The sequence below is a fragment of the Leptopilina boulardi genome, unplaced genomic scaffold (genome assembly GCF_019393585.1).
Source record: "Leptopilina boulardi isolate dan_hultmark-lab unplaced genomic scaffold, ZJU_Lbou_2.1 LbouV2_384, whole genome shotgun sequence".
NCBI lineage: Eukaryota > Metazoa > Arthropoda > Insecta > Hymenoptera > Figitidae > Leptopilina > Leptopilina boulardi.
In genome coordinates this window covers 1,116,292-1,136,846 of record NW_026137956.1, presented here as the reverse complement: position 1 = coordinate 1,136,846, position 20,555 = coordinate 1,116,292, and the positions used below count along the sequence as shown (strand labels likewise).

The 20,555-nt window shown below is 25.6% G+C and overlaps 2 protein-coding genes across 6 annotated transcripts in view; one reads left to right on the top strand and one right to left on the bottom strand.

Annotated features, from left to right (window-relative positions):
• LOC127288326 (uncharacterized) overlaps positions 1-20,555 on the bottom strand; it is a 278,443-nt gene that overhangs the window by 48,250 nt on the left and 209,638 nt on the right. The window lies entirely within an intron of this gene.
• LOC127288304 (1-phosphatidylinositol 4,5-bisphosphate phosphodiesterase epsilon-1-like) overlaps positions 1-20,555 on the top strand; it is a 212,058-nt gene that overhangs the window by 179,953 nt on the left and 11,550 nt on the right. For all 4 annotated transcript variants that reach the window (XR_007844014.1, XR_007844015.1, XM_051315690.1 and 1 more), the window contains exons 12-14: positions 2,203-2,430; positions 8,529-8,753; positions 14,846-15,152. Coding sequence is in view for 2 of the 4 variants with exons in the window: in XM_051315690.1 (XP_051171647.1) it covers positions 2,203-2,430; positions 8,529-8,753; positions 14,846-15,152 (760 nt within the window). In the remaining 2 variants the exon portion in view is untranslated. The remainder of the gene's footprint in view (positions 1-2,202; positions 2,431-8,528; positions 8,754-14,845; positions 15,153-20,555) is intronic.

The following is a 20,555-nucleotide window of genomic DNA, read 5'->3' as shown; positions in this document are numbered from 1 at the left end:
AAAAATTTTTTTGACCTCAAATAGCCGTAAAGTTTATTTGTTTATAGTTTCGAAAAATGATAAAGTTAATTGCAAAAAAATTAATATTAACGGTAAAAAATTCGATTAATTTGTGATCAAAAATGACCGTACATTGTATTTTTTTTTTTTATAAAAATTTTTAAAAAAGATAAGAAAATTTTATCGAAAAACAACTTTTTTGAAAAAAAAAACTTTAATCGAAATAAATCAAAAGCAAAGGACCCCGCACTTTTTACATTGAAAATGGCTTTCAGCCAAATCTTTTGAAACTCTGTAGTTTTGTAGTTTAAGGCTTCCTGAACAAAAAATTCTTATGCCAAAATTCAATCCTATGAGTAGTTTTTTAGCTACAGCACTTTAAAGTTAAAAAATAATGTACCCGTGTGGAAAAAGCCACGATCTTGCCCTCAAGAGTTCGGGGCCCCCGGCGGGGGCCCATGAGGGCTGATCCATATGGCGAATCCATGAGGGCCACCGTAGGGGCCCGCATGGATCGCCCTCATGATCGATTAGCAAAATTTTCTAAGTCCAAAAATCAAATATTTTTTTATCAACAAAAAATGAATGTTTTCAATGATTCAAAACAACGAAAAACGCGTTTTTAATAAAAATATATTTACACTTTTTTTGAAAATTCACCTGAGATGATTCATGATAATAATCATAAAGCATATAATTAATTATATTTTATAAATTGCATTTGATTGGAAAATATAATTTAATATCTTAACTTTAACTAAATGATGTTAAGCACTTTTCTTTGTTAGGTATTTTTGAAGTTTAAATAGCATCAAGAAGTTAGCATTCGTTTTGAAGTAGCGTGCGTAGCGTAGTTGGTAAAGCGTTAGACTCATAGTCCGTAGGTCGTAGGTTCGATTCCCCCCATGCGTTAGATTTATTTATTTCTCAGGTTTGCGTTTAATCATTAATTCTATGTATGAATTAATTGAAAAATGAAAATATCCGTTAATAGTATGCATAAATTACATATTTTTTAATTTTTTAATTAATTAATTTATTATTACTTTTAATTATATCCGACAGTTAATTAATTAGAACGTTAATTAATAAATTCAATTTGAGTAAGAATTTAATTTAAAATTGAATAATTATTAAATAAATATGTTATTTATTCATAACTTAAGCTTATTTATTATTAATTAACTTTTATTATTAATATTATTGATTAAAAAACATTATGGCAAACTTGAGGGCAAGATGAGGGCAAACGTGAGGGCCCATAAGGGCGCCCGTAGGGGCACCCTCATGGATCGCCCATGCGGGCGCCCTCATCGATGAGCATGTCGTTTCCATGAGGGGCCCCTATGAATCATCCATATGCGGCCCTCATGGCATGAGGGCGATCCATAAGGGCCCCCGCTGGGGGCCCACATCACTTTTCCACACGGGTATTTATAAATGTTTTCTTTTTCACAAATGAATCAAAATCGCTCAAAATCATTACTCGGAGGTTTTCGGGGTCGCTGAGTACGAATCTGTGCTCAGAATTTCGGAATTCAAAATGGCGGATCCAATATGGCGGACGCGCTTTCGAAAAATCACTTGAATTCACTTCAAAATCATTACTCGGGGGTTTTTGGGGTCGCTGAGTACGAATCTACGTCCGCCATATTGGATCCGCCATTTTGAATTCTAAAATTCTGAGCATAGATTCGTACTCAGCGACCTCGAAAACCCCCAATTAACAGATTTTGAGCGATTTTGATTCATTTGTGAAAAAGAAAACATTCATAAATACATTATTTTTACGTTATTATTTTTTAACTTTAAAGTGCTGTAGCTAAACAACTACTTATAGGATTGAATTTTAGCATAAGGATTTTTTGTTCAGGAAGCCTTAAACTACAAAACTATAGAGTTTCAAAAGATTTGGCTGAAAGCCATTTTCAATGTAAAAAGTGCGGGGTCCTTTACTTTAAAAAAATTTTTTTTTTGTTATTTGACCACAAATAGCCTTAAACTGCAATTGTTTATATTTAAATATAAAAACTTTTTTTTTTACGTGATTTAGCAATATTAATGGATATATAAGTTATAAACAAGTTTATAAAGTTTTATTTTATTTACGCGACATTTCTGTTGAGGACGAATTAATCATTGTTAACTCAAGACATTCTCCGTGGGATTGAGAAGTTAATCAGTATTGTGTTCTCATTTCAGAGGCACGAACCAGACCCGGTCCTTCGCACACAGTGGTGTTTATCTTTCGAAGGTTTCGCTCGGTACATGATGGACAAAGACAATTACGCCTTCCCCAACGAGTATGCGACGCCCTCGGAAACTGAAATGCAACAACCTCTTTCTCAGTATTATATAGCAAGTTCGCACAACACATATTTAACAGGCCATCAACTTAAAGGCGAATCTTCTGTTCAATTATATTCACAGGTGAGTTTTTTCATTAAAACAATTTTAAAGTTTATAAATAAAATTAAAAGGGTGATTTTTATGTTTTGCACCCCAGGTCAAAAAAATATTTTTTTTAACCCCTTTGCAGTCGTTTGTGGGCCCAAAACGGTTCAAAAAAAAAGTTCCAAAAAAATATATCATATCATCGTATTAAAAGCTTTAAAGATCGCTGAATCCAAATTTGGGGTCAGATTTAAAAAATTCAACATGGCGGACCCAATATGGCGGAAAATTTTAAAATTGATTCGATTTGTTCAAAATTCGGTACTTGGGGGTTTTTGGGGTCGCTAGATCCAAATTTGATGTAGTTATTAAAATATTCGAAATGTATGATGGGGTTTGTGGTCCCTGAATTCAAATTTGAGGTCAAATTCAAAACGGCGGACCTTATTTGGCAAAAAATTTTAAAATTGATTCGATTCATTCGAAATTTGGTACTCGGGGGTTTTTGGGTCGCTAGATACAAATTTGAGGGCAAATTTAAAAAATTCAAAATGGATCAGACATTTCGAATTTTTCAAAAACTACATAAAATTTGATTTAGCGACCCCAAAAACCCCCAAGTACCGAATTTTGAACGAATCGAATCAATTTAAAATTTTTCCGCCATATTGGGTTCGCCATTTTGAATTTTTTAAATCTGACCTCAAATTTGAATTCAGCGACCCCAAAAACTCTAAAGGAACCATTTTCATGTAAATCTGGTCAATTTTTAAATTTTTCGGACGCATCATTTGGGTCCTAATAACATACAGGATGCTAAAAAAAATAAAATTTTAATTTTTGACCATTTTAGAAATTACTTAAAACAATTAATATTTTAAATATTTATCTACTTTCACAATTTTGACTATTTTTTTTCACGCTTTTTTAATGATTCTTTAGAATCTCTCGCATGGATTTTCAAAAATTTTAATTTAAAAAAAAAATTCTAAAATGGTCAAAAATTAAAATTTTTTGTTTTTTGACAACCTTATATTTTTTTTTAGAACCCAAATGATGCAAGAAAAAATATGTAACCTCGTTTAATAATTTAAATTTAAATGGATGAAAATAAAGATGGTGACTACCCTTTACATTAAAATTTTATATTAAAATTCATTTTTATTTAATATTATTTCTTTTTAGTACCACATTTTTCGAAGCAATAAACAATCAATTCTTAACAAGTAGAAAAATTTTGAAAAGTTAATAAAGAAAGCTAACAAAGCAAATAATTATTGGAAAGATTCCTCTAATTTGATTTGCAAAAGCAACAAACATTTTTAAAAAAATAAAAGATGTTGAGATTTATATTTAATAAGAAATAAAATAAATAAAAATAAGAAAAACGACAGTTCTCTAAAATTTCTCACAATAACTGTTTTGTAATGAAGAAATAACACTTCCAGAGTGGTGTGAAAAAGTCATTTAGATTTTATACTAAAATTATTGAACCATTTTATTAGCCATTTTAGAATATAAAATCCACTCAATGTTATGTAATATTTCTTTAATTTTATATCAATATTTTTTTATTTAACAAAACATACTTTGTGTTTTTATGTCAGAAAATTAATTAAAAATCACAAAAGCAAAGTTAAATTCAAGTATAGTATAGAAGAGATTTCAAGTTGACATAGAAGCTTTATTGCGTCGCAAAAAAAAAAATTATTAAATTTCTCGTGGGATTTTGCGTAGGCGACTAAAAAAAATTGTCGCAAATTTTTATTTGGTTTAGTAAATAGGTATATAAAAAACTTTTAAATTGTATAAAGTGTACAAAAAGAGCTACATCAAGTTTATAGTTTAATTTTCTCATATTAGATGAACATTCACTTTTTCGAAATTCTTTTTTTTTTGGTTCACTTTTAGAAAAATTCTACTGCAATTTTTTTAGGTAATTTTTTTAAATATTTTTTTTTTTTTTTCATTAACGTACATTTAGATGGTGATAATAACTTTTGTGTCATTTAATTTTTATAAAAATACTTTACTTTAAAAGCTAAGCTTTTTTTCCTATAAAATATGTTTTTTTTTTGTTATTACATTTTTAAAAAAAGAGTAATCTAAAGAGTTTAATCTGAATTTAAAATAACTTGTATATATTAATTTTTATTTAGCAATTTATATTTGTCTAATTTCTGTGTTTGCAAACGACCACTACACTTAAATTTTCATGTTATCAAAATTTTATTACCCATAATTTTTATGTCACCGAAATTTTATTAGCCATATACTTTTTATATTTCTGAAATGTTATTGACCCTAATTTTTTTATACTTTCAAAATTTAATTAACTCTAATTTTTTGTATTCAATTTTTTATTAATCCTATCATTTATTTTTTTTTTAATTGAAAATCAATAATAATTATATGTATAATCAAACAAAGTTGTTAAATTAAATTTTAAATCTAAGAGATAAATATTTAATTTAAATTAATAGAATCAGAATTATGTACTTAAATATGATTCAGTTTATCTAAACTTGTTAATTTTCAATTATATAAAAAAGGGTTCTTCCAGATTACCCACGCAATTATTCTCTTTGAAAACGAGCTGCGAATATAAAATTAATTTAAAAACTATCTCTAAGGTTTACTGGGATCAAAGTTACTAATGAATTATTTTAAATAAACTTAATTTACTAAGATTAAAATAAAAATATATTTTAATTACGAATTTTTCTTTTTGTTGCAATAGAAAGGTGTGAATATTAAAAATAAATTAGAAATGTGATTAAAAATAGGGGAATAAGAATATTCCACAATCTTTCGTTGACATACATATTATTAATGTATTTAAAATAACTTACTTTGAAATTCATAATTAACGATAATTCTACTTTGAATCTACATAGGACATAGAATTAAAATAATACTAATTTCGACCTACAATGAATCTACTTTAAATTTAACATAATCCTAATTTCAACCTATAATGAACCTACTTTTAAACTTCATTAAATCTACATTGAACCTACTTTAACCCTACATTACATTTACATAGATCTCAATTAAACCTATATTGGTCCTTTAATGAAACTACTTTTAACCTACATTGACCCTATATTGCATCTACATTTAAACTACTTTTACTCTACATTAAAGATACTTGTAACCTACGTTGATCCTATTTTAGATCTACATTATACCTACTTTAACCATACATTAAAACTACATTGCACCTACCCAGACCTACATTGAACCTATATTAGACCTTTATTAAAACTACTTTTAAGCTACATTGACCCTATATTGCATCTACATTTAAGCTACTTTAACTCTACATTGAAGTTAATTTTAATTTACATTGATCCTATCTTAGATTTACATTAAACCTACTTTAACCCTACATTGAACCTACATTATCCCTACATTACATTTACCTAGATCTCAATTGAACCTACATTGGTCCTTCATTGAAAATACTTTTAACCTACATTGACTCTATATTGCATCTACATTTAAACTACTTTACTCTACATTAAATCTACTTGTAACCTACGTTGATAATATCTTAGAACTACATTAAACCTACTTTAACCCTATATTAAAACTACATTGCACCTACCCAAATCTCCATTAAACTTACATTGGACCTTTGTTGAAACTACTTTTAACCTACATTGACCCTATATTGCATCTACATTTAAACTACTTTAACTCTACATTTAAGATACTTGTAACCTACGTTGATCCTATCTTAGATCTACATTAGACCTACTTTAACCATACGTTAAAACTACATTGCACCTACCCAGAAAAACATTGAACGTACATTAGACCTTTATTAAAACTATTTTTAACCTAAATTTACCATATATTGCATCTATTTTTAAACTGCTTTAACTCTATATTGAATTGAAGCTATTTTTATCGTACGTCGACCCTATATTGTACCTACATTGAACCTACTTTAACTCTACATTGAACCTACTTTAACCCTACATTACATTTACCTAGATCTCAATTGATCCTACATTGGTCCTTCATTTAAAATACTTTTAACCTACATTGACTCTATATTGCATCTACATTTAAACTACTTTTACTCTACATTGAATCTACTTGTAACCTACGTTGATAATATCTTAGAACTACATTAAACCTACTTTAACTCTACATTAAACTACATTGCACCTACCCAAAGCTCCATTAAACCTACATTGGACCTTTGTTGAAACGACTTTTAAGCTACATTTACCCTATATTGCATCTACATTTAAACTATTTTAACTCTACATTGAAGCTACTTTTAATTTACGTTGATCCTATCTTAGATCTACATTAAACCTACTTTAACCCTACATTAAAACTAAATTGAATCTATTTTGAACCTACTTTACACCTATATTGACCCTACATTGCAACTACTTTAAAACTACACGGAGACTAAATTAAACTTAGTTTACTTTAAAATTAAAAGTGCATTGAACATTTTTGAAATCTTTATTGATACAACATTGTACATTTTTTTTGACCTACTTTGAATTACATTGAACATAAATTTGATCTACACTGAATCTACTTTGACCCTACTTTAAAACTATATTGAACATATATTTCATTTACACTGACCCTGCTTAACCTACGTTGACCCTATATTGCATCTACATTGATTTTATTTAAAATCTATATATAGAGCCTACATTTAACCTGCTTTAAACCTTTAAACTTTAAACCTTGCGTTAATCCTACATTGATCCTTCTTTGAGCTTACTTCGAAACTACATTAAATAGATATTGGATCTTCTTTGAACCTTCTTTGAATCTATTTTGAACCTTCTTTGAATCTATTTTGAACCTTCTTTGAATCTATTTTGAACCTATATGAAGCCTATCTTAAATCTACTTTAAAACTAAATAAAACTTACATTGAACCTTCTTGAACCCTAAATTGATTTTCATAAAAATGGTTCCTTTAGGATTTTTGGGATCGCTAAATCCAAATTTGAGATCAGATTTAAAAAATTCAAAATGTCGGACCCAATATGGCGGAAAAATTAAAAATTTATTCGATTTGTTCAAAATTCGGTACTCGAGGGTTTTTGGAGTTGCTGAATCAAAATTTGATGTCAGATTAAAAAAATTCAAAATGGCGCACCCAATATGGCAGAAAAATTTTTTAATTGATTTGATTCGTTCAAAATTCGGTACTCGGGGGTTTTTGGGGTCGCTGAATCCAAATTTGAGGTCAGATTTAGATTCAGCGACCCAAAAAACTCCCCTAAGTACCGAATTTTGAACGAATCGAATCAATTTAAATTTTTCCGCCATATTGGGTTCGCCATTTTGAATTTTTTAAATCTGACCTCGAATTTGGATTCAGCGACCCCAAAAACCTTTAATATGATGATATAAAATTTTTTTAGAAACTTTTTTTTTGACCGTTTTGAGCCCACAAATGATTTGTCTACTCGACTGCGAAGGGGTTAATACCGAGAAAAATATTTTCTTCAATTTTAAAGAAAAATTATTTGATTGAAAGGAAATTTTCATATTCTATAAATTAAACTTTGATATTGAAAAAGTATTCCTGTAAATTAAACAATTTTTTTAAATCAAATAAATTTTCTTTAAAATTAAAAAAAAAACTTTTCTTTGACTATATCAAAGAAATACTTTTTTAATTCATAGAAACACTTATTTGCTTTAAAGAAACATTTTTCTGGATGAATATTTGTTGAATCTATTTTGAATTAAATTGAGCCCTTATTACTCCTACATTGAAACTACTTTAAACCTACATGAACCTATTTTCACTCTACTTTAAAACTTCATTGAACCTATTTTAAACCTACATTGAATCTACTTTTCCTGAACAATGTACGCTGGACAAAAACCAAAAGTTCGGACTTGGTCCACGAAACCCTAAAAATTGATCATTTACTATCGAAATATCACTTCAAATTCCTATTAAATAGGTATATTTGAGACAAGAAGAATCTTATTTCAATAATCATTTATAAATTGAGACGTCGATTTCAAAATAGAAAAAAAAAAGATTAAGAGAAAAATGCGAAAAAATGTGAAAAATTTTTTCCAAAGGTTTTTGAAATGATTCACATATATCTAAAAGCAATTACTATTCGTAGGTTCTGCAGACCGGATGTCGGTGCGTGGAATTGGACTGCTGGGATGGAGACGACGGTTCTCCACTCATTTATCATGGTCATACCTTTACTACAAAAATTCCTTTTCGTTCAGTAGTGGAAGCGATAGATAGGAGTGCCTTTGTTAGCTCACCCTACCCTGTGATTCTCTCCATTGAAAATCACTGCTCTCAAAGCCAGCAAGCTCGGATGGCTCAAGTATTTCAAGTATGTGTAAATAATTTTATTGATCATCTTTATCATTTTTATTTTCTATATAACTTATACGTCTACATACATATATATATTCGTCTGTTCTTTCTTTAATGTCAATTTTTATTCTCTTTCAAAAAAACTATAATGGAAAATCGAATTGTCAAAGAAAAAATTAATTATTGGGTCAGAATTTCTCAAACGGATCACCTAAAAGTCAGAAATTTTTTATTAGTCTCATTTTTTTCTCAACGGTTTCTTACACAAAATTGTGTGGGGAATTCAAAAAAAAAATTTTAATTTTCTGTAGGACGTCAAGAACACTATTTTTTAATAACATTTTATAAATAAATAATATAAAAATCTGTTAAATATGAAATTTTTTCAAAATAAAAATTATATTTAGAAACTACATTTTAAGACGATAAAAACCCTTTTTTTTAATTGGTGAACAGGAACTCGAGAAAAAATTTTTTTAAAATAAGACCGTAAAAAATTTCAATTGTTTATAACTTTAACAAAAAATTTTTTTTTGACCTAAAAATTTCAGGGACTTATTTTTACCATGTAAGAAGTCAAAAGAAATGATTTTTGATTAAAAAAAAAAAATTTCTGAATTTTAGGTGATCCGTTTGAGAAATTCTGACCCTATTAACAGTTTTTTTTTCTTTAGAATGATGAAATTTATAGAATAATGAAAAAAATTTATTTGATTCAAAATAATCGGTTATTTGAGTTATTTGATTATTATCAAATAAATATTTACTTGAACCAAATATATTAATCAATCTTTTACGTCCAAGCTATATTTTAATTAGCTAGGTTATATAATAACGATAACATTCGGACAAGAAGGTCATTTAATTCATTTTATTTTCTTCGACGTTTCGAAATTGAAATGATTTCAGACTTCGAAGTGACACACTTTTTTTTTTTTTTACTTTTTTGATACTTTTTTTCGACAAGGCTACTTTTTTACTACTAATTTTGGCCAAAAGCCACTAAATGCTACCTACTTTTTACAAAAAATAATTTTAAAAATGATAGAATTCAAGAATTTTAAATTTTAGCGAATTTTTTATTTCTAAAAGCTCGACAAGTTGATGATTTATTATTATTGGCCGCGTGAACTACTGCTTTATATATAATTATTTTTTACACAAATTTTTATTTTTCAAAATATCATTTAACATAATTTCTTTTTAAACGACCTTTTACTTAATAGAATTTTTAATTTATCAATTTTTTTTAACAGAATTTTTATTTTATCAAATTTTTTTTGACATAATTTTTATTTTACAAAATTTCTCTTTACCCGACTGTTTTTTTTAAATAATTCTAATTTAACCGAAATTTAGACAATAATTGAATTTTAGAGTATTTTGAATTGAAAAATGTTTTAAATAATTGAAATGACAAGATTTTGATTAAAGTTATTAGAAGTAATTATTTCAACAAAAAATTTGACTCAAAATTTTTAATAATAATTGAATTTCAGGAGATTTTGAATTAAAATTTTAGTAAATTAGAATTGTTGAAAATTATTAACAAGGTTTGACCCCAAGTAGGGACATAATTTTTGATGTCATTTATTCTTATTTTTTGGTAAGATTTTTTTTTTATTTTTATTGTTTTTATTTTTATCATTCTCTCGATTAGATTTATATATTATAATTTTTTATATATTGATAGACTCCCTGAAGAGGAAATTATTTCGATTTCGAAACGTTGAAGAAAATAAATTGAATTGAATGAACTTCTTGAATTATATTTGAAGTAATAATTTCTGTATTTAAAACAAATACCATTTAATTGACTAAAATAATAATTATTTGTTAAAAATAAATATTTATTTGATAATATTCAAGTAACCGATTATTTGAATTAAATAATTTTTTTTTTTTCAGTGTAAGAATGGTAAAACTTTGTTATAAATAGAAATCGTCTAGATTTTTTAAATCTATTATATTTTATCTCTAAAAAAAAGTAATAAATTGTTAAAGTTCTCTTTTAAAGGATTTTTTTTTCTTTTATTGCTGAAAAAAAGAAATCACATTCATTTCTAATGGTTTATGCCAGAATTTTAACAAAAGTTTCTTTTGATCAATTTATCAAATTTACGTTCAACTTGGCGTAAAATCTTTTTTAAAAAAAAAATTTAATTGCATTCGATTTTTTCATATAAAAAGTTGAAATATTTTAATCAATTGTACTTGAAAAATAATGAATTTCTATTATAAAAAAATTGATGAGTTTGGATTTTAATATGTTTTATTATTATTTATATGAAAAAAGTTTTTTTTACCAAAAGTTTTATAGCGTACTAAAGTTAGATTTCACAATTTTTTATTTTATGCATTTTTATTTTATACTTTATGTGTATATGATGAGAGAGTGGAAATCTGCATAGAACAGATATACGTGACACTATTCATTTTATTTTTCTCTTGAAAATTATGTTTTTCAAAAATTCGATTTTCATACTAAACTAAAAGTGATAAAACTATAGTTTTATATATATATATATATTTTTTATTTTATTTCAATAAAAATATCTCCTATATTTTATTTTTTTCAAGAGCTTTAAAAATAATTTAAAAAAACATGTAAATATTATAGAAAGTTAAAAAAAAATTGATTAAATACCATGCTTAGGGAAAAATTTTCCAGGGCCTTATCTGTTTTCATTTAAATTTCCCTTTTTTTGTGAGATTATTTTTATTTTAAATAAATTAGTTTTTCTAATTTTTTTTTATCTTATATTCTGTATGAGATTATAAAGCAGTAGAATAATTTTGAAAAATCTCGCATGTATAGGGGATTGAACCCAGGACCCTTGGAACGCAATCCATGTACTCTGATCTCACAGCTACGCGTTGATTTACAGATCTTTTATCTAACACTTTTTCTTTATTATTAAAATTGAACTACATTCTGTATGAAATAACAACATTATTTAAATAATTTTATACCTAATAATAGTTTATAATCCTTTTAAATAATTTATCAGGTTGTAAATTTTTTTTTAAATTTGTCGCCCCTAAACCAAACCAATTATGTTTGGTTTCAATTTTATCAATTATTCCTTAAAAATTCAACTTCTTCCACAATTTTTATTATTTTTTATCGGAAATTTTTTTTAGGTTTTTTTTTTCATGATTCTGAACAATTTTTAAAAATTTTTAATTTTCAAAAAATAAAATTTCTAAAATGGTCAAAAATTTTTTTTTTAATTTTGATAATTCACAATGATTTTAAATTCCAAATAATGTCAGAAAAAAAAATTTACTTAACAACATTAATTTCGATGAGTTGAAATTTCACCGGTACTTTCTCTTAAATTTTTTGTAAACTAGGAAAACTGGTGAGGCCCTAATCCAATGCCCTTTTTTTCAATCTAGTGAAATATTTGTGAATTCACCCGGGAATTTTGGTTAAATCGCTATAATAAAAAAAAAAATTAAAGTCTTTTTATTTACATTTTTTTTCAAACGGGGAAAACTGTCGAGACCCTGATCAATGCCCCATTTTAAATAGAAGTAAAGTGAGAAAATTGCAGTGCACGGGATTAAATAAATTTAATTGAAAAAATTTTTAAGAGAAACTATAAAATTTTTGTTAAACATTTTTTTTTTTAAAGAGAGAAATATCATTGAGTAAAAAAAATTTTTGTCACGATTTTAGTGAAAATTTCCGAAAAAAAACAGGTTCCTTTAGGGGGTGAAAAGATATTTCTCTCTTGAGAATATATTTTGGAATGGTTCCAGAGAAAAAATTGAGCCAGATGTAAAGCTTTTTTTTTGTGATACGTGAGTGAAATTTTTAACTACTGCTGTTAAAAAATTCATGTAAAAATATTATCTAAAAAAAAATAAACAGATAGAACATGATAGATACATGATAACACATAGAACATGATTTTGACATTTGAAACTTTCAAATTTTGAAATTAATAATACATATAGGAGGCAAAGTATTTTGGTTCAGTTTTAGTTAAATAACAATAAAAAATGAAATATTTTACAAATAAATAAAGTTATGATAATTCTGAACTTACCAATTGAAAGTTAAGGTAATTCCGCATCCAACGAGCCCTATATGAAGTATTTTGGATAAGCAGATTGTTAATAAACAATTGCAATATTAACTAATTGTTTAATAATAATCTACGTATCCAAAATACTTCATATAGGGCTCGTTGGATGCGGAATTACCTTAACTTTCAATTGCTATTTTCAGAATTACGGTAACTTAATTTGTTTGTAAAATATTTCATTTTTTTAAAACATTAATTAATTAACCCCTTGGGTGTCGATGACGTGTATACATGTCATGGATTAGGTGGGCTCAAAGTGTCGATGATGTGTATACACGCACATAAATTTTGAGCCCAATAATAAGACGGAATTGGCCTAAAATTTGTTACTCGGGGGTTTTCGGGGTCGCTGCTTCCGAATTTGATGTCAGATTTACAAAATTCAAAATGGCGGATCCAATATGGCGACCAAAAATTTTAAAAATTGACCATATTCGCTTAAAACTCGTTACTCGGGGGTTTTTGAGGTCGCTGATTCCAAATTTGATGTCAGAATTACAAAATTTCAAAATTCAAAATGGATACAATAATAAATACACCCATACTATGCTATTTTGAATTTTCAAAATCTGACTTGAATATCGTAAACAGCGACGTTCAAAACCCCTGAGTAACAGATTTTAAGTAATTTTAATTAATTTTTAAATTTTTAGAAAATTATCTGCCACATTGGTAACGCCATTTCAAATTTTTGAAATCTGACTACAGATTCGCAATCAGCGACCCTCAAAAGCCCTGAGTAACAATTTTTAAATCATTTTTGCCATTTTTTGAAAAATCGTCCGCCATATTGGCTCCGCCATTTTGAATTTTTAAAATCTGACTTTGGAATCGTAATCAGCGACCTTAAATACCATAGTATACACATTTGCACAAATTTTGGTCATTCAAAAATTTACTGACATTTTGGGCCCACTTATGAGATTTTGGTCTCGACTGCGAAGGAGTTAATTAATATCTCAAAAACTTTAAAAGATCCCATTGAGATAGTTAAAAAAAATTAAAAAAAAATCCGATTTTGAGATATACGTAAATTAACATTTTTACCTTGAATTTCAAGGTCAAATTTTATTTAAAAAAAAAAATTTTTTATCACCATCGTGTAGCCCGTCAAAAAAGCTTTAAAATCATTATATATATATTTACTTTTATGCATTCTACTTATAAATATTGTACATTGAAAAAAATTCGTTTTTTTAAAAGTCAAAAAATTAAAAACGTTGTAATTCAGAAACTATTTTATCAAATTCAATAATAATTGATTTTTAGACTTTCACCAACAATGACAACATTTTAGAAAAGTATGGATTAAATTCGAGAGCTTTTAATTTTTTGTTCGGACATTTCAGAAATTTTGCCTCATAGGTATATATATACATACAATATCAAAATCGCGTCTTTACGACTAATACCATAGCCTTGATGTTTGTTATATAGAGCTTAGAGCATGAATTCTACACATTCATGGACACATTTAAACATTATATCTGACTATTAACCGCTTTAGGGATCTCATATTATTCAGTTATATAGATTTCATGATATAAACTATCATGAAATAATATTAAAATAACAATAAAATTTTAGAATTATTTCCATTCACTTAATTATTTTTCTTTATATTATTGAAATTGTATAACTTATTTTAAAGAGAAATAATATTTTCATATTTATTTTATACTTAAACTTTGTTAACTATTTCACTTTATGTTCTTGTTTCTTTTTTTTTAATTTTTTTTTTAATGTTTGTTTCATTTTATATTTTTAAAATAGTAATTAAATTTCTCCAACCGAAAGAGCGAATAAAATGTTTTGTGTATTTTTACTTTGAAAAATATTCGTATACACACAGTTAACAAGTTTAATGACTTTGACGTGAATGGAAATTAACTTGAAATATAAAATTGATTGTGTATGAGAGTAGAAAATTAATTAATTTAATTTAATGGTTTAAATATACATAATTAATTTTTTTTTATAATGATTGTGTTTTTTTTTTTTTTATTTTCAGCAAGTATTTGGGGAGAAACTCATCAATAAATTTCTATACGAGTCGGATTTTGGTGAAGATCCTCAATTACCATCTCCCTCGCAACTTCGATATCGTATTCTTATCAAGAACAAAAAAATGGTCGTCGACCCTTCAGGATCGTTAGTTCATGCACCATTGGGCCACAGAGGCAAGATGCTCATGTCGGATCGAGCTTCATCAATGAAACAAATGAAAACCGACATGAGCAGCACTTCGGTAACAGTCGAATATTATAGTGAGGATGAAGATGACGAGGAAGAAGATGAGGAAGATGATAATGTTGATGGTAAGTTTTTTTTAATTGTACATTTCAGCAAATTTTTAATCTTTCAATTTAATTATTTTATTTTTTATTAAATAATTAAATTAATTAACTTACAATTTTAAAATACTTATTTAATTAAATTGCAAATCAATCCTTAATATAAAAATAATGTTTTATGGGGAACCAGTATTTATTTAATGTACATATATGGGGGATTCCATATGAAGTGATCTAGGATAGGATTAGGATACCCTTTACTTTAATAATTTCTATCTCTCACACAATTGAATAAAAAAATTTTGCCAATATCAGTTTTGATAGGTTTTTTTATGCCCTTTTGATTGGTAATATACATTTTTGAAAAAAAAAATTTTTGACCAAAAAAATTTTTATTTTTTTTTTAAACGAAAGCTGAGGTTTTTTCCTATAAGGACATATAAACGAAAAAGTGGGACTAAAACGATTAACCTTTGAAAATTAGAGATTTGTAGTTACTTGAACACATGATAGGAGAAAAAACTTTATTCACCTTGATCACTTCATATGGAATCCTCCATATGTATAGATAATAGATGTTTTAAATTTGTGTTGATATAAAATTAACATAGAAGTTATTTTCTTGTTTCGTTTTTATATTTATGCATTAAGAGTGTTGAACGGTATTTGAAATTCTTTGGCAAAAAGAGAGCTTTAATTATCGCTCTGAACGTGAAATAATATTGATTTTAAAATATTTTTGTCTTTAAAACGGAAATTTTTTACAAAATCAGTTAAAATCGTTATCTTATAAATTTCCTAAATCCGAAAGACTGTACGAATCCATAAAAAAAACGCGATTACAAAACGAAAAGTAGAAAAGTAATGTAATTACAGCTGCGACTTTGTGCTCCCTGCATGCATTTGCCATCTGACGGCGGTGAGAGGTAATGAACCTGTCATTATATTACTTTCCTACTTTTCGTTTTGTAATTTTAGTTTGATTTAGAAAGTTTATAAGATAAGGATCTTCAGCTGCTTTTGTAAAAAGTGTCCGTCTTTCGAAAAAAAAAGTATTTTAAAATCAATGTTTATCATTTTCACGTTCAGTGCCGCTTTTATAGGGTGATAATTAAAGGTCTCTTCTTGACAAAAAATTTCAAAGACCATTCGACTCTCTTAAATAAATTTTGTTCCACTTAAAATCGTTCTTTTAACATTGAAAATTAATCTTTTAAAATCGGACACAAACACTACAGCAATAATATAATTATTTATATATATAAAACTGAAAATAGGTAATTATTTTGTCATTTATTACAGTATTTATAGATTAAATAAATTTTGATTACCCGTGAATCAGTGTTTTTATATAAAAAAAGAAAAAAAAATTCAATTTTTTAACAAATTTTTTAATAAAATTCTTCATAAATTTAATTATCTTATACTATTTTTCAATTAAAATTTTTATGAAATTTAATAATTGTTTATAATTTTAAAAAAATTAGCAAATTAAATTACCAAAAAATTTTAATTCAAAATCATTTGAAATTTAATTATTTGCAAAAAAATTTCAATTATTTTTAATGATTTTTATAATATTCTTTGAAAATTCAATTATCTGAAAACATTTTTCAATTGAAAACTCTTGGAATTCAATTTTTGTATGCGATTTCTAATAAATTCTTCATCAACAGAAATCACTAAAAATTTCTCTTATTATAATTATTTTCTAAAATTTAACAAAATCTTTTGAAATTTAATTACTTTCAAAAATTTCAATTTTAAAGCTTCTAAAATTTAATTAATTCAAAAATTTTCCATCTAAAATTTTTTGAAATTTAATAATTTCAATTATAAATCTCCTGAAATTGAATTCTTTTTAATTAATTTTATAATATTCTTCAAAAATTTAACTATCTGAAATCATTTTTTACATAAAAAGTTTTCAAATTATTGTATTTTTGTCTGCAATTTTTAATAAATTTTTTAGTAACAGAAATCATCAAAAATTTTAAATTAAAAATCACTTGAAATTCAATTAATTTCAAAAATCTAAATTGTAAATTTTTTAAAAATTCAATTACTTTTAAAAAATGTTATCTAAAATTATTTGATAATTTATTTTTAGTTCAGTAAAATTTATTTATTGTCGAGTCATTCCATTATATTTCGAACAATGTCGTTGCCGACTAATTTTTAAAAATTATGATACTTTGCAGGGATGATCTTGAAGTTATAAAGATCACGAAATGAAAAGATTTTTACTAAAATTTTTATTATTTACTTTAAAATATGAATTTAAAGTGTACGAGGTGCTGAAAATTGACAGTTTTTCAGCCAGCAGAAAATATTCGAAAAAACCTATAATTTACCATAAAAATGTGAAAATTATTATTGCAATTTATTAAGAATGACTAAATTTACTTTTATAAATTGATTTAAGCATTTAAAGATATGAAATAATAGGAAAAACATGATTTTCAATTTCATCTTAAAAATAACCTAATTTTGCTATTTTTATCGATTAATTATGAGAAAGGGTAAATATTAAATTAAAAAAAAACTTACCAAATATCAAGTCATTGCTATTAACTTTCAGATTTTCTTTGTACTTTTTAATTTTTCTCTTTATTTATATAAAAATTTTGAAAAAGAAAATTGCCACTTTGCTCATTTTTGCGATTTTTGAAACTGAATAACTTGTTTACAGTAAAACGGAAAAATCTGGGATTTTGGGAGTATTTAAATATTCACTAAATAAACACACTCCAAAAGTCTTGCGTTGGTTTTTGAGCTATTTTGTAAGATAAAGCAGATCGAAATTTCATTACTTTTGAGGCTATATTGACAATAATTTGTTCTTAACTTGAAGTTGGCTCGCAAGTGTTGTCATTTAATATTTAAACAAATATGAATTTATTACAAGGCTCGACACTTGCGAGCCAACTTCAAGTTAAGAACAAATTATTGTCAATATAGCCTCAAAAGTAATGAAATTTCGATCTGCTTTATCTTACAAAATAGCTCAAAAACCAACGCAAGACTTTTGGAGTGTGTTTATTTAGTGAATATTTAAATACTCCCAAAATCCCAGATTTTTCCGTTTTACTGTAAACAAGTTATTCAGTTTCAAAAATCGCAAAAATGAGCAAAGTGGCAATTTTCTTTTTCAAAATTTTTATATAAATAAAGAGAAAAATTAAAAAGTACAAAGAAAATCTGAAAGTTAATAGCAATGACTTGATATTTGGTAAGTTTTTTTTTAATTTAATATTTACCCTTTCTCATAATTAATCGATAAAAATAGCAAAATTAGGTTATTTTTAAGATGAAATTGAAAATCATGTTTTTCCTATTATTTCATATCTTTAAATGCTTAAATCAATTTATAAAAGTAAATTTAGTCATTCTTAATAAATTGCAATAATAATTTTCACATTTTTATGGTAAATTATAGGTTTTTTCGAATATTTTCTGCTGGCTGAAAAACTGTCAATTTTCAGCACCTCGTACACTTTAAATTCATATTTTAAAGTAAATAATAAAAATTTTAGTAAAAATCTTTTCATTTCGTGATCTTTATAACTTCAAGATCATCCCTGCAAAGTATCATAATTTTTAAAAATTAGTCGGCAACGACATTGTTCGAAATATAATGGAATGACTCTGTCTGAAAATTAACAAAATCTTTTGAAATTCAATTATTTCTAAAAATTTCAACTTTAACTCTTCCAAAATTATTATTATTATTTAAAAAAAAATTTATTTAAAAATCTGTATTGAGTATTGCCTGAAATTTTTTCGACCATAAAAACTAAAAACTATGACAAAATTTTTAATTTGAATAAATTGCTTAAATCAGACTTGAAAAAATTATAAAAATGGAACTTTAAAATTTTTTTCTTTAGAAATTTGTCCTACTTAAATAAAATTTTGAAAATTTGTCTTACAAGTAGTTCGATTCTGAAATATTCGAAATAAATTTTCTTAATAATATTTTTATAGAATTATTCTCATTACAGAATTAATAAAATGAATTTAATATCTAATAATATTATTTATTTAAAGTAAAATATTCATTAACCAATTAAATTTAAAAATTAAAATAAAAAAAATCGACTTTTTCAACATTTTTTTGGAATATAAATCGATTAAAACGACTTTTTTTGTGCCTTAAAGTCGATCCGATGCCTGGAATTCGAAATTATTTATTTTACGTAAAGAGTGTAATCAAAGATGACAGAGTAAATAGCCAAATATTTTCCCCTAAACTTCCTAGTTCTTAAGACTTCCGTGAAAGAAAGAAAATAAAGTTAATCTGAATTTTTCTCCCCCTGGTATATCTAAACTCAGAAATACATTAATTCTTCAGATTTTATCGGAGCGACATAACGATTAACTATAAATTAGATATACTTGTATAGGATTACTTTTATTAGATTACTATTTACATTAACATATTCATATTTTTCCAATATCATTTTTTACAAAAAAAAGATTTTAATCACAAACTAAAAACTTTTTTCATTTAATAATTAAAATGATTTTTCATATAATTCATAAAATCATAAACTTCATTAATCAATCAATTATGCGAAAATTCTATTATTTTTAAATTTATTGCAACAAATAAATAATAAGAATTAAAAAAAAAATTAGGACCACAATCTTTTTAAGAATTTTATAACCTTTTATTCAAAACTAGAAATTTGTAAATCGTTTAAGATTTGTGGGCTCTAAACTAACAATAATTACCTCTGTCACATTATAGTAATATAATTATATATAATTTATAAAATTTAACTATTGTTATTGAAGATAAATAAAAATTATAATAGATAACTAATAATTAAACAAGCAAAATTACACGCGCGCTTCCAACTTTGAATGCAATGGTTGTTTCAAAATAATAATATTACTAATAATAATAATAATTCTGCATCAGTGGAGCAATAAATTAATAATAGGTATATATTTCTAATTTTCACGTTATCATTTATTTATACACAGAAAAAAATGAGTTTGATGTTATATAAATAATGATTTTTTAGTTAAGCCAGCTCATAATAACTTAAATAACATAATAACATAACTTTAGCTAAGTTAATTTTTAAATTTAATAAACTTGTAAAACTATTAGTTCGATTGTTGACGGTAACAACAATGAAAACCCAAGAAGAAACCTATCGAAAAAGAGATGATAAGAAAAACATAAATTAAAACCAATAGTTACAATTGGCGGTGTAAATGTTGATAAATCAATTCTAGTATCGCCAACATAACCGCCGCTACTTGAAATGCCGAGAAAAATTAATTATGTTGTGTCAATTATGATTAAAATATTCTCTGTCACTTATGTATACTGCATACGAAAAGGCAGAGATTGTTGGGATAAAACATATTACTGACGAATGGATTTTCTTATTGACACAATGTATATAACAA